Source organism: Hyla sarda, chromosome 1 (genome assembly GCF_029499605.1).
Source record: "Hyla sarda isolate aHylSar1 chromosome 1, aHylSar1.hap1, whole genome shotgun sequence".
In the NCBI taxonomy this organism is placed as follows: domain Eukaryota; kingdom Metazoa; phylum Chordata; class Amphibia; order Anura; family Hylidae; genus Hyla; species Hyla sarda.
Window position 1 is genome coordinate 288,531,394 of NC_079189.1, and position 15,549 is coordinate 288,546,942.

Sequence of the window (15,549 nt, forward strand, 5' to 3'; positions counted from 1 at the left end):
GCCTATGGCTCTCAGGGCAGGAGCCCGGGCTGACATTACAGTGCAGCCGCCCGGGCTCCTCATACGGTCTCCCCGCTACCCCCCTTGTCTCCCGCCCGGGCTCCTCATACGGCCTCCCCGCTACCCCCCCCCCCCCTTGTCTCCCGCCCGCGCCGCTCAGCTCCCGCTGCTACAAGACTACAACTCCCAGCATGTCCTCACTGTAAGGGCATGCTGGGACTTGTAGTCTTGCAACAGTAGACAGATGGGAGTTGTGTGGCGCTGGCAGGTGAGAGGGGGGGATATAAATCACTGTAGTGTCCCGGTAGCGCAGTAAGGGTAGCGGGGAGAAAGTATGTCGGAGCCCGGGCGGCGGCAGCTTTTCCTGCTCCATGTTGGAGCTGGAGTAAATTTAGTCAATTTTTATGGCCGTTGCGACAGTTTATTGCGCAACTGCGACTGTCTCAGTTAATAAATTCCTGTCCACTGCAAGTAAAAACTGAAAACTTGCGTAAATTAAGCGGGAAAAAAAAATTTGACTTTCTAGCTCTTGCTAGGGAAAGTCGCACAATTTATAGGGTAGGCGCAATTGCGACAATTTTGCGCCAAAAATAGTCAGAAAAAAATTACTAAACCCCTTAGTAAATGCCCCCCTATATTGCCAGAAATGTTGAGGGCTCTGTAAGGCACTGGCAGAGATAAGTTCATTTACACATGCTGCGGAGGTAGTCTGACAAGTTTGTACAAAATGCTTTCCCAATGCTAGAGGCAAAAAAAGCTTTCAATTCATAAAGTACGGTATATAAAATAAAATGTTTAAGGTTGTGTTTACACTGAAAAGACAAGCTCTGGACATCCAGGGTATATTTCATTGCAGGTAATAAGACCTGTCCAGTGCATGTGACTTCACTGTCAAACATCTGATCCTCAACTGCATGTATACCATAACTAATGTGCAAAAATTCTAAAATTTCAGACAAAAGAATCCCTATAACTTGGTGCTTTAGAGAGGCCAAATACATTTAAGGCCTTACTCCAACCTTGCAGATTTGGAATGTATTTATTCTGTAGTAACACAGCATTAGATTATGGATCTATATAAAATGGTAGCGATTTTTTTTTTTTGTTCCATTGCCTTCTATGGAGGAAAAAAAAAATAGTTTTACATACAGAGTGCAACAATTTTATGATAGTACATAAAAAGGTACAGGAACTCCCAAATTAAAAAGGTGCACCAAAACTGTAATGCATGAATCAATAGATTCCTATCACCTGACTATTATACTTAAAGGAAGCAGCAAGTAAAAAGGTGCTTAAAAAGGGGGTATTCCAGGCGAAAAATTTTATCCCCTATCCAGGGGTTAAGATGTCTGACCGCGGGCGGCCTGCCGCTGGGACCCCCCCGTGATCTCCCTGCAGCACCCGCATTCTATGTGGGAGCTGCGTCTCCAGTTTCGGAAACCTCCAGGTTTCCGGGATTGGGGACGTGACGTCACGCCACGCGCCCCCCCCCCCAATTCATGTCTATGGGAGGGGGTCGGACATGCCCCCTGCCTGTTGACTGCCATTGCCCTGTAAGGGAGATTGTGGGAGGCCCCAGCGGTCGGACACCCTCCCAGTGCGATCTAAAGTATAGGGGATATGTTTTTATATCCCGGAGTACTCCTTTAGGAATATTTGGTGATGTTTTTTCTAATTTTCCAGTTTACTATCTATCCGTGTTCATTTTGGTTACTAAGCCTAACAAAACTGATAAGAACACTTTTTAGCCATCTTCCAACTGTGATCATAGGCAGCATTACAGTAAAAGTTGACATCAGTAGGTTAAAGTGCAACAGTCACCGAAATTTACCCCCTAAAAATATGCCCAGATTGTTAAAGCTGCTTAGTAGTGTAATGCAGCCATACCTTTGGCTGCATTACAATGTCCTTAAGGTGCTAAAAATTGCAGAGTTCGCAACAGTTAGACAGGTGTGGCCAGGGGTCTGCAAATCTGTGGTCTTCCCACATCTCTCCTTTAGTCAGTGCTTGTCCAGTTTGACACACAGGTTCTTAGCGCATGCACCATCTTTTCTAATGTACACAGAGAGCTGTGTGCACCAGAGCTTCTGGTGCCTCCAATTAAACAGTGCCTTTTTTTTTTTATTTTTTTTTTTTTAAACGGCTGGCGATGTGATGGGAAGTCCAGATACTAGAAGCAGAGAGCTATGGCTGACTAGACAAAAACAGTTTTTAGCATCATAAAAAGGCACAGATAGTGCAAAAGGTATGGTTGCATTATACTACCTAGCAGCTTTCAAATACTGGGCATATTTTTAGGGGGTAAATTCTGGTGACAGTGGTGCTTTAAGCCATATATAAATAATAGCCAAAATAAATAATAGTCAGCGCTCACCTTTCCCCTCTCCCTGCACAGGTCATAGAGTATGCATAGAAAATTCTTCCACAGATGTCAATGCGTCAGCTTCAGACTATTGTTCCTATATTCATGTTGTTGAAATGAAGCATGTCTCAAATATGTTTTCTAACTATGGTCATGATGTGGGATGTAGAAAAAACCAAAAACCTCAATACACTACTTAACTCCAGCACTCCAGTGTCTCCGGTGTCCTGCTTTAGTCCTGCGATGCCTTAGTCTTCCTGAGCTGCAGCATGATGTGTCGGCCCAGGAAGCACAATGTGTAATACTGCAAATCAGTGAATCACTAGCTACAGTATGATGTCCCCCCTTTGCCAGTGATACGCTGAGTGGCAGTATGAGACACTGGCAATAAAGCTGCAGCTCAGAAAGTCAAATTGCATCATGGGACCGGATCAGGACACCAGAGGCACGGTGGGAGCACTGGAGGAGTTTTTTTTTGTTTGTTTTTTTAAATATCCCACGCAGGAAGGCATAGTTGGGAAAACTCCTTTACATGCTGTTAAAAGCAGTTCAAGCAAATGGACTTCCCTCATAACAATGTGCTACAAATGAAATACAATACAACAATAATCAGAAAATAGAAACATACATTTTTTTTCTAAACTGTATGTGATATATTCACTTGATACATTCACTTAAAAGGGTACCTCTTGTAGCATTGTGGCAGCAGGATACAAATTCAAACTCCCACTCCCAGCAACTCCTAATCTGCTGCGGTATACGGGATTGCCAGAAGTCCCAAAGACTTTTAGGCTATGTTCACACCACAGAATGTCCACACGGAGAATCTCGGTGCGGACATTGTGCAAACTGCTAGGGATGCACAGGAATGTGCTGTCTCATAGATGACAATGCATTCTGTGCAGAGTCCACAGAAAGAATTACAATGTTCATTCTTTCTTCGGACTCGGAAAATGGAAATTCTAATCCTGTTGAATTTAAAGGGACTCTACTGCAGTTGAATCTCTGTGCCGAATTCCTATGCGGAATGTGAACATCATTGCAACGATTTAAAGCAATTTGTTGATGAACAAGGCTTTTTCCAGCATGGAGCATCATGTCACAAGCAAAAAGGTTATAACTAAGCGGCTAGCTAAACAAAACATTGAAATCATAGCCAGGATACTTCAAAAATCTTATTGGGTCAAATTTTTAAAAGTGGGCAGATAAACAAAAACCCAGAAACTGTGATGAATTTTAAGCACTGGCTGGGTAAGAATGGGTTAACATCAGTCAAGATTTGGCCCAGAAACGGATATTCAGCATATCTTGTAAAGGCTTTGCATAAACTTGATATATTTGTCAATAAAAGTTCTGAAACTTATGAAATGCTTATAACTTCAGTATACCATAGAAAAATATGACTAAAAGATCCAAATACAATGAAGCAGCAAACTTTGTGCAAACCAAGATTTGTGTCAGTCTCAAAACATTTGGCCACGACTGTATACTGTCCTAACAGACCGTACACATAGAATTGTGAAAGCCTCCAGTGCAGATAATACAGTACAGCTTTAGTGCAGTTTTTTCATTTATACCTTTTTTAGGTTTTACATTTCTCTAGGATCTTTTCCTAAATTTGTTTAAACCCAGTTTAGGAGGTGGGACGCAATGAGAACACTTTATTTAGGTTAGTATTTAGCAGTGGGACAGTCTTTTTTAAATTCTACCTACAAATATGGCAGTGTTCATAGGTCCACCATACATTCTACTTCATAAACCTCAATCACAGCTCATGTTTCACTTTACCAGAGCCAGTTAGCCGAGCTGTGATTGGTTGCTCTGGGAAAATCCTCCATTTTTTCTCTCACACAGTTTGATAAATCTGGACCAATATGTGCAAATGTACACTAATAAGATGCCTCCAATCAGACATTATCCATCACCTAGGAATACCTTGTTTTGCTAAATTGCTTCTTTAAGTAGTACAATGGCAGTGTAGCTTTTATACCCAATAAACAGCAACATGCATGCACATGCATTTCAAACAAATAAAGTAAGGCTGGGTTCACACTACGGTTTGTCATTACGGTTCCCATATACGGCTGGAAGGAGGAGTGGGCGGGGCTTAATCGCGGCGCCCGCACTCAGCCATATAGGGAACCATAGTTAATGTATGTCTATGAGCCCACCGGAGTGAACCGCAGCCTCCGGTCGGCTGCTTTTTCGGCCGTATGCGGTTTCCCGACCGCAGGCAAAAACGTGGTTGACCACGTTTTTGCCTGCGGTCGGGAAACTGCATACGGCCGAAAAAGCAGCCGACCGGAGGCTGCGGTTCACTCCGGTCTGCTCATACACATACATTAACTACGGTTCCCGAATACGGCTGAGTGCGGGCACCGCGATTAAGCTCCGCCCCCCTCCTCCCAGCCGTATACGGGAACCGTAATGACAAACCGTAGTGTGAACCCAGCCTAAGGAGGTTTTTCATCTGCAGTACAACACTCTGGACATAATTGTATTTCATACAAGATTTTTGTCCAAATATCATAGGTTTAGGGCTAGAAAATACTAAATCTTTTGCAGTCATCCTAAGGATAATAGTTCCTTATTCATTCTAAAATGTTTTTTCCCATTAAAACTGCAGATTTATTGAATAATAATTAAAAAAACAAGCAGTCAAAACACATTTCCCTAATACATCATCCCTTTACTCCTCATTATATTGGCGTCTGCCATCAATCACATTTGGGCATGGCAGACTCGCAAATTCACAACCTAAACAAATGGCAAAGTTAAGGGGGTTATCCAGCAATAGCAAAACAGAACTCATTTTATCAAAAATAGCACCACACCCGTCTGCCAGTTGTAAGTGGTATTACAACTTGGCTCCAATCACTTCAATGAAACTGAGCAGCAAAACCACACTCAACCTGCAGACAAATGAGGCGCAGTTTTTCTTATGCTGGATCACCCCTTTAAGTTATCATCAACATGACCATTACATTTTCCTTATATACAGAAATTATTAGTTAAACAGACGATCTTGCTTCTTGTCAGTGATTGTGATCACAGTTGATCTGGTCCTCTGATTGTTCCATAATGTCTAAAATCACATGTAGAATGATCTGCAGTGCTCTTCCCAGTTGCGCTGCTGTGTATGGCTTCCCTAAAGGAGGTACATGGATGAACACTGATTTGCCATGACTCTCATACAGAGATCTATAGTAAGTGAAGTCACACAGATACCTGTCAAATGAAAGGCAAACTATTAAAATACTACGTATCCATGTGTAATATAAAGGAAGACAACTGGGAGACAAGAGTTTAGGAGGATAGAGAATTAAAGGGGTATTCTGCCCCTAGACATCTTATCCCCTGTCCAAAAGATAGGGAATAAGATGTCTGATCCTGCAGCTGGGGACCCCCGCGATCTCCCTGCTGCACCCGGCATTTGTTTGGAGCGTTAGGTTCAGCGCTGAAGTCTCGTGACGTCACGGCCACATCCTCTCAATGCAAGTCCTATAGACTTGCATTAAGGGGGCGTGGCTGTGGCCTCCGCCCCGCATCACCAGTCACCTTATGTCTGGGGTTCCGCAGCGAAGATGGATAGTGGATAAGATGTCTAGGGGCAGAGTACCCCTTTAAGTCTGAGTGAATTTTTCAATTCAATGGCAAAAAATTTACGTTTTCAGCTTTGGGGTGGTGGTGTTTGAAGCATGCTGCCCTATAAATAGAAACTGGATATGTGATTATAGCACACTGTTTGAAAGGGTACTCAAATTAACTGCACCAAAAATGTATTACAGATTTGTTAATAAAGAAAAAAACACTTTAAAAACACTTTAAAAAATGAAAAATCCACAGGGAAGACACAAAGATGAAAGGCATGGCACACAATATTAGGTTCACTTCATATTGAAATTTGGGAATCTAAGCAGATTGTTACACGGTACGAATTTGTAAGTATATCACGTGTTATTCTGTTCAGAAAACAGGGTAGAGCAGTTACATACAAAAGTGCCATTGGTATCAAAGCTTTCTACATCCTTAACCTCTCAGGTGAGAAAGGTTGGTTAACCCAGTTTCATGAAATATATTTAACAATTCACAATTACTTCGGGGGGGGGGGGGGGGGGGGGGGGGAACTGTTCTAGTATAAGAAAACATATCTGTTATATATAAAACATACAATTTATGTACCTGCCCGCATCTGTAGATACTGTAAACTGAACATCTAGTCCTGCTGCTGAGGCTCTCTTGCAAATAACATCCATGTTAATAGAAGACTGTAAGCATTCTGGGCCTCCATCCACACAGCACTGTGTATCTGGGCAGAACAGGCTGTTGTCCAGACGAAGATAGCCGTTATTGTGGCCACATTTTTCTAGTGTTATAGCTGTGGCCATTCCAGAAACTCCAACATGAACAATGAGCTATGAAAATTTTTTTAAATAAAAATATTTATTAAATATAGACAACCAACAAGTCATCTGTAACCTATGGATTTTTCCTAATTTAAAGGAGATATGTCATACAAAAAAAAATAAAAAAAACAGGGTCCAGATACAGCGTTCTGTAGGATTTATGTACCATGATAAGACACTTTATATAAATAGAGATTTATCCAAACCTGTGTAGAGGAAGAGTGGTGCAGTTGCCCATAGCAACCAGATTGCTCATTTCATTTTTCACAAGCCTGTTTTAAAATGAAAGAAAGAAAGCTGATTGGTTGCTATGGGCAACTGCACCGCTCTTCCTCCACACTCGTCTTGATGAATCTTCCCCTTATTCCAGAATGTTTAACCCTTTGGGGATGGAGAATTTTCCAGTTTTTACACTTTTGTTTTTCCTCCTTACCTTTTAAAAACCATAACCCTTTCAAGTATGCAACTAAAAATCCATATGATGGCTTATTTTTTGCACCACCAATGACATCAGAAATTTTACCCAAAAATCTACGGCGAAACGGAAAAAAAAAATCATTGTGCGACAAAATTGAAGAAAAAACGCCATTTTGTAACTTTTGGGGGCTTCCGTTTCTACGCAGTACATTTTTCGGTAGGGAAAAAACTGCATTTTTTTTTTACACTATAGGGCGAGGGCAAAAAAATAATTAATAATAAACTAGGTAAATAATTTCACAAGTTTACCTGAGGTCTGTGCTTTACCCATAAATCAGGGATTAACCTTTGCACAGATTGATACTCAACTGGAACTTCATAGACATGGAGATCAACCCTGTCACCAAGGCCTAACTTCTTCAGTTCCTGAAAAAAAATAAAAATTGTACAAAAAAATAAATAAATGTAAAAGAACTTTCCCCAGATTCATAACATGAAAGCAGGCAGTAACTTATTAGAATCTAAAGACTCATGCACACAACTTCATTTGAGATCACTAACACAAACCCCACTCAATAAGGCCATGTATCCTACAGTTTATTTCATTTTTGTCTGGCATGTTCTATCCATTGGAATCCATACATCAAACTAAGTTATCTTTTTTAGGTATGTAATGTGGATACATTTTGACAAAATGATTGTAGGTCGAAATACACATGTTCATAAAGCCTGTCGTTCATTGCAAAGGGACAGTGCTAGGGATCTTTCTAAGAAACAATGGTGCCTGCAAAACGTGGCTCTAGATGACCACTAAAACATCAATGGAAGCAAACGTTATCATTTGGCTACTACACTTTTAGACCTAGGAGCAATTGGGAACTGATTTTTAGACTGATTAGACTGATTGGGCCAGGCACCAATCATTGGTGCACTGGCCCTCTAAATCTTGAAGAGCCGGCGCGCGCGCCGGGACAGCGCAGATGTCCCGCATCGCATCACGGCTAGGGACATTATCGCAGTGCTCCTGGTTAGCAGGTCTGACCGGGGCGCTGCGAACAGGAGAACGCTGCGAGCGCTCGGCGTAACAGGTAGCTCTTTTCCTCATGTTATAGGTAGGACTCTCCTTGAGCCTGGCGCTTTTTTTTCCTTTTTTTTTTTGAAAAATAGTTCATTGTTATAAGGGAGCCTTTGGATACTTCTTACTGCAGTGGTTGGGGCAGCATGAATCTGCTGACATGTTTTCTTTAGTTGATATTTAGGCAAATAAGAAAAGACCATTTCCAGGCTTCATGAAGTTTAATCCATTAATGACCACAATGTATTTTTTTTAATTTTTTTTTTTTATATGCTATGCTCCAGGGGCCGCAACGCCACTCTCCACTTACGTCACAATCTCTCATTTTCAGGGGGGATGTGCAGAGTCAAATGAAAGGGGGAGTAGGTGTGACTGCGTTGGAGAGAGCCTTTACGACCCTGGAGAATTAGTCCATCCAGGACTGTTGGGGGTAGACTCCAAGAGGGTTTACTAGAGCCCTACTGCACCATGTATGCATCTTCACAAGCCTATTTTATGTGACAGATGCATTTTAAAAAGGGAAACTGACAGATGGATCAACCCTACTAGAGATGAGCGAACTTCCAGTAAATTTGATTCGTCACGAACTTCTCGGCTCGGCGGTTGCTGACTTTTACTGCATAAATTAGTTCAGCTTTCCAGTGCTCCGGTGGGCTGGAAAAGGTGGATACAGTCCTAGGAAAGAGTCTCCTAGGACTGTATCCACCTTTTCCAGCCCATGGGAGTACCTGAAAGCTGAACTAATTTGTGCAGGAAAAGTCAGCAACCGCCGAGCCGAGAAGTTCGTGACGAATCGAATTTACTGGAAGTTCGCTCATCTCTAAACCCTACTATAAACAGAACAAACAGGTGGTTAGTGTGGGTGATCCTGTGTAAAACTATGCATTCCTTACCAGAATCTGCTCTCTGAACTCTCACTGGAGGTGGGTTTGAAGATGCCACCCCCTAGTTCATGCTGACCCTCTTATCTAGGACAGGGAAATGAACATTGATGAGTGGGGCGGGGTCAGAGGTGCAGATAGTCTTCTAACCCACCTCCAGAGCAGCTAAAAATTCATTTATACATTGCAAGACTGTGCTATATATTGGGAACTGCTGAACGGATTGGGGTAAAGAAAACAGTTTTGCTCAGGATCACCCACCTAACCACCTGTATATTCAGGTTAGTGGCCTTGATCTGTCAGTTTCCCTTTAAAAGCTAATCATTAAAATATATGTACCCCAAAATGGTGACACTAAAATTCATATACAAAACAGTCTCATAAAAAGCTACTTGACGTATCCAGAATTATTAATTCAACGTATGCCACTGAATAGGAAATATTCTATACGAGACACTGAAAATATACATTTACCTGTACAGCCACCCAGCTTGCATTTACAGCATGCTCCCCAAATGGTCCAAACCCTGCAAAGTCATAATATACATAATTGTGATGTGCAGTATCAAACATAATATCTGGAACATACTCATTTTTATAGACAGATTCATTTACATAAAAACAGAGTTCACAGATAGTGGTTCATGCACAAAGGGAAAAATAGTTTGATAAATTTAAAGCGTAACTCATCATATTTTGACCCCCAAGACTACTATAATGGTGTTCCAGATGATTATAATGTGGCTGCAGTCATACCTTTATCGCTGTTCTTTTATTACTAATAAAAACCTCAGGCACAGTCGGATAGGCCTGGCTTGGGGTTCCTAAAGCCCCGCCACTGACACGCCTATCCTGCCTCCCAGCGCTCGGACCACTGTGTCTTACTACACAGCGCATGCGCACTGAGCGCATAGACATCGGGAGCGAGTTTTCGCTCTGTCATTTCAGGACGTAGAAAACTTAGAGTACATGCGCAGCACTACGCTGACAGCGTAGGGCAAGACCAGTTTTAGGCTTAGCATGGCCCTGGGCAAAATCAAAAGTGGGGCCCCAAAAGTCGTAATAGTGCACTAACCAGATTTGCACATTTTTGGTCACTTCAAATACAAAAAAAAAAAAAAAAAATACTAAAAAGTTATCGAAAAGTCCCAGCAAAACAAAAAATGGTACCGATAAAAACTACAAATCACTGCACGAAATATGACCCTCATACATCCCCATATACAGAAAAATTTAAGAGTTATATGGATCAGAATAGTACAGTTTTATATTTTTGTATAGTTCCTTCCCACATTAGGTTATAGTTCCCCGACATTAGGTTGGGAATATAGTTCCCCCACAGATATACAGCCTTCAGCCATATCCAGTGTATGGCTGGAGGCTGTATGTCTGTGTACTGCCCCACTTCAGGGCTCCATCCACCGCTCCACCGTCAGGGGTCACGATCTACTGCTATGGCCTATAGGCCATAGCAGTAGGTCCTGGGACCGGAGGTGCGGTGGTCAGAGCACTGAAGATGATGTGCCGCTGGTCACTTACCATGCCGGCCAGCGCGTGTCCTCCTCCTCATTGCTCCGCTCCTCCGTTCCTATGGGCGCACGCACGGGACGTCAGTGACGTCACTGCGTGCACTACCTCCCGGCGGCCCCTGTGCTTTTAAAGTTAACGCGGGGCCGCAGAGAGGTAACTGGGACATCCTTGTGTCCCGAAAAGATTGTGACAGGATGGGGGCCCTGGGCAATTTCCCAGTTTGCCCCGCCTTAATGCCAGCCCTGGCATAGGGCTAACGTAGGCAGCGTTAGTAGCGTAGCTCTGCACATGCAGTTGTCCGTACAGAGCAAGCCGTTTTCTACGATTCATAGAAAATTAAGAGCGCATGCGCAGCTTTCCTCCTCTATGCAGCTAGGGTGGGGAGGCTAGGTAGATAGAGTAGATAGAGTAGGTAGCGTAGAAGGCAGGGAGAAAGGGAAACCAGTGTAGGGTTAGCGTAGTTTAACATTAGTGTAGCATAGCTAGCTTAGATTGTAACGTAGTTAGTATAGATTAGGTTTCATAGCCAAGGGAGGTAGGTTATAGGTTTTAAAGTAAAGAGACTACAACTCCCAGCATGCCCAGGCATGCTGGAAGTTGTAGTTTTGCATGTTTTACAGTGAAGGGAACAACTCCCAGAATGCCCAGACAGCTAAAGGCTGTCCAGGCAGGATGGGAGTTGTAGTTTTAAACCAGTATAAAGTAGTTAGAGTAGTGTTAACGCAGTTTTAGTGTATTTAGCCTAGTGTAGTGTTGGTGCAGTTTTAGCCTAGTTAGAGTAGCGTTAGCACAGTTTTAGCGTATTTATTGTAGTGTAGTGTTAGCGCAGTTTTAGCGTAATTAGCATAGCGTTACACAGGTGTAGTGTAGTTAGCGTAACGTTCGTGTAGTTTTACCCAGGTGTAGTGTAGTTCGCATAGTGTTAGTGTTGTATTGTAGCGTAGTGTTAGCGCAGTTTTAGCATAGTTCATAGCTAGGATTAGCAGTTTTACATAGGTGTAGTGTAGCCAACTTAGTTTTACAGGCAGATAAAGGGTGTAGTGTAGGGTGTAGCTTTTCTTAGTCACACAGTGAAGGGGCTATAACTCCCAGCATGCCAAGACAGCCAAAGGCTGTCCAGGTAGGATGGGAGTTGTAGTTTTGTAAATGTAGCAGAGGCCATTGCGCTCTACTACATTAAAGTAGCAGAGGCTATTGTGCTCTGCTACGTTAACATAGCAGAGGAGAGTACGTCCTTGTATGTTATAGTAGCAGAGGCAGTTGTGCCCTGCTACGTTAATGTAGCAGAGTTGAGTGCGCCCTGAGCTGCGTTAGTTCATTAGGGGGTATACAGCCATCTATATAGATGGCTGAATACGGTGATCAGAAGGCCACTTACCTACCTCCATTACTAGACGTGGAGCAACACAGGAAGATGACAGAGCTGGGACGGGGGTGGTAAGTTAGGCTCTCCATGGGAAGAACCCCAAAAAATGTACTAACCAATTTTTTTGTGTTTTGTTTTAATAAAATGGATAATAAGGGCTGTGGGAAGTGTTTTTCCTAATACATTTTTTTTAACTTGTGTTTTTTTATTTATTACTTTACAGGCTTATTAGTGGAAGCTGTCTTATAGACAGAGTCCATTACTAAGCAAGGGCTTTCAGCCAGATACCAACCAACCAGCAACAGTGACATTTCCAGGGTGGGTGAGGACCATTGTTACTGGCCCTAGGCCCAAGACCACCATATTTGGCTCTCTGGGCCTGTTGGTATTGGCTCTTCCCGGTACCCCTGTGGCAGTGGGTACCAGGGTAATAATTGGGGGTTAGCGCTAGCTGTTTTTGGGGCTAACGCTAAGCCCTGGCTTAGTAATGGACTCAGTCTATAAGGCGGCTTCCACTACTAAGCCGGTAAAGTAATAAAAAAAAATATTAAAAACACACACAAAACATTTTTATTAGGAAAAACACTCCCCCACAGCCCTTGTTAACCATTTTCTAAAAAAAATAAAATAAAAAATGCAGGTCATCGTTTTAGTCCACCGAATCAGACATAGCCACGTATCTGAAATGAGATGAGAAGAAAAACACAAAAAAATGGGTTAGTACATTTTTGGGGGTTCTTCCCCTGGAGAGCATAACTTACCACCCCCGGCCCAGCTCTTTCATCTTCCTGAGTTGCTCCACGTCTAGTGAAGGAGCAGGAACGGAGGTGGGTAAGTGGCCTTTTGATCACCGTATACAGCCATCTATATAGATGGCTGTATACCCCTAATGAACTAACTAGCGCAGCTCAGGGCGCACTCGCCTCTGCTACATTAACGTAGCAAAGCGCAACTGCCTCTGCTACTTTAACGTACAAGGACGAACTCTCCTCTGCTATGTTAACGTAGCACAGCACAATTTCCTCTGCTACATTTGCAAAACTACAACTCCCATCCTGCCTGGATAGCCTTTGGCTGTCTAGGCATACCAGGAGTTCTAGCCCCATTGTATGACTAAGCTAACCTACACTCTCTAAACTATGCTTTATCTGCCTGTAAAACTAAGTTAGCATAGTTTTACACAGGTATAGTGTAGCTAACACTATGCTACGCTACCGACATTAAAACTGCGCTAAAACTACGCTACACCTGTGTAATACCACACTAACCCTACGCTAACTACACTACACCTGTATAAAACTATGCTAACTGTGTAAAACTATGCTAACACTGCGCTAACTACAGTACACCTTTGTAACACTGCGCTAACTACAGTACACCTTTGTAACACTGCGCTAACTACAGTACACCTTTGTAACACTGCGCTAACTACAGTACACCTTTGTAACACTGCGCTAACTACAGTACACCTTTGTAACACTGCGCTAACTACAGTACACCTTTGTAACACTGCGCTAACTACAGTACACCTTTGTAACACTGCGCTAACTACAGTACACCTTTGTAACACTGCGCTAACTACAGTACACCTTTGTAACACTGCGCTAACTACAGTACACCTTTGTAACACTGCGCTAACTACAGTACACCTTTGTAACACTGCGCTAACTACAGTACACCTTTGTAACACTGCGCTAACTACAGTACACCTTTGTAACACTGCGCTAACTACAGTACACCTTTGTAACACTGCGCTAACTACAGTACACCTTTGTAACACTGCGCTAACTACAGTACACCTTTGTAACACTGCGCTAACTACAGTACACCTTTGTAACACTGCGCTAACTACAGTACACCTTTGTAACACTGCGCTAACTACAGTACACCTTTGTAACACTGCGCTAACTACAGTACACCTTTGTAACACTGCGCTAACTACAGTACACCTTTGTAACACTGCGCTAACTACAGTACACCTTTGTAACACTGCGCTAACTACAGTACACCTTTGTAACACTGCGCTGACACTGCGCTGACACTGCGCTGACACTGCGCTGACACTGCGCTGACACTGCGCTGACACTGCGCTGACACTGCGCTGACACTGCGCTGACACTGCGCTGACACTGCGCTGACACTGCGCTGACACTGCGCTGACACTGCGCTGACACTGCGCTGACACTGCGCTGACACTGCGCTGACACTGCGCTGACACTGCGCTGACACTGCTAAAACTGTGCTAACACTACGCTACACTATGCTAAAACTGAACTAAGAATATACTAAAGCTGCGCTAACACTACGCTACGCTATGTACTCTATACCTGTGTAAAACTACAACTCCTATCCTACCTGGACAGCCTTTAGCTGTCTGGGCATGCTGGAAGTTGTGGTCTCTTCACTGTAAAACATGCACAACTACAACTTCCAGCATGCCTGGGCATGCTTGGTGTTGTAGTCTCTTTACTTTAACCTATAACCTACCTCCTTTCACTATAAAACCTAAGCTACGCTAACTATGTTACAAACCAAGCTAGCTACGCTACACTAACGTTAACCTACGCTAACCCTACACTGGTTTCCCTCTCTCCCTGCCTTCTACACTACGCTACCTACTCTAACTTCGTATGCTAGCCTCTCTACGTTAACTGCGTAGCGGAGGAAAGCTTCAAATGTGCTCTTAGTTTTCTACGTATCGCAGTACGGACAACTACGCATGCGCAGGGCTCCGCTACTAACGCTGCCTTCATTAGCCCTACACTGTCAGCGTAGTGCTGCGCATGTGCTCTAAGTTTTCTACGGATCAAGGTAAACTTTACATCACCGTCCTGAAATGAGTGACTGCTTGCTCGCTCCCGACCTCTATGCGCTCAGTGCGCAAGTGCTGTACTAGAGGCAGTGAGGACGGCGGTGCGCGCACCTTAGAGCCAGGGGATGGGCGCATGCACTGTGTAGTAAGACAGTGCTGGGAGGCAGGATAGGCGTGGCGGTGGCGGGCTTTGCGAACCCCAAGCCACGCCTATCCGACTGTGCCTGACTGCTGGATAAAAGGTTTTTATCAGTAAGAAAAGAAGAACAAACAGTGATAAAGGTATGACTTCAGTCACCTTATAATCATCTGGAACACCATTATAGTAGACTGGGAGGAGTCAAAATATGATGACAGTTGTGCTTTTAAAGGAAACCTGTCATTTTTCATGCTGCCTGAACCTTTAGTTATCAGGGTGGTCCCTGGTGGCTTCTCATCACCCCATCAGGTTTGATTGACAGATCTGTCCCTGTTTGGGTATAAAGAGATCAATCAAGGCTGGAAGAATCCACCCGGGAGTGCCCCAATGACTCCTGGTTTAGGCAGAAAGAGATGACAGGTTCCCTTTAATAGGGCATTTCAATCTCAGTTTGCTATGCCTTATCCCTAGAAAGCTTATCGATGGAGGGCAAATTGCTTGGACTCTCGATTATCGCTAGAATCCCTAAAATAGGGAAAAGACAACACCTCTAGTTGGCCC

General features: G+C 43.4%; 1 protein-coding gene across 2 annotated transcripts in view; it reads right to left on the minus strand.

Annotated features, from left to right (window-relative positions):
* Nucleotides 1–4,746: 4,746 nt before the first annotated feature.
* Nucleotides 4,747–15,549, minus strand: part of PGPEP1 (pyroglutamyl-peptidase I) — a 102,254-nt gene continuing 91,451 nt past the window's right edge. Inside the window, exons 2-5 of one of the 2 annotated variants that reach the window (XM_056552016.1) lie at nt 9,616–9,668; nt 7,495–7,611; nt 6,545–6,777; nt 4,747–5,590 (exon numbers count right to left, since the gene is read on the minus strand). In XM_056552016.1, coding sequence (XP_056407991.1) covers nt 5,398–5,590; nt 6,545–6,777; nt 7,495–7,611; nt 9,616–9,668 — 596 coding nt within the window. In that variant the 3' untranslated portion in view covers nt 4,747–5,397. The remainder of the gene's footprint in view (nt 5,591–6,544; nt 6,778–7,494; nt 7,612–9,615; nt 9,669–15,549) is intronic. The other variant, XM_056552017.1, reaches the window with a different exon arrangement.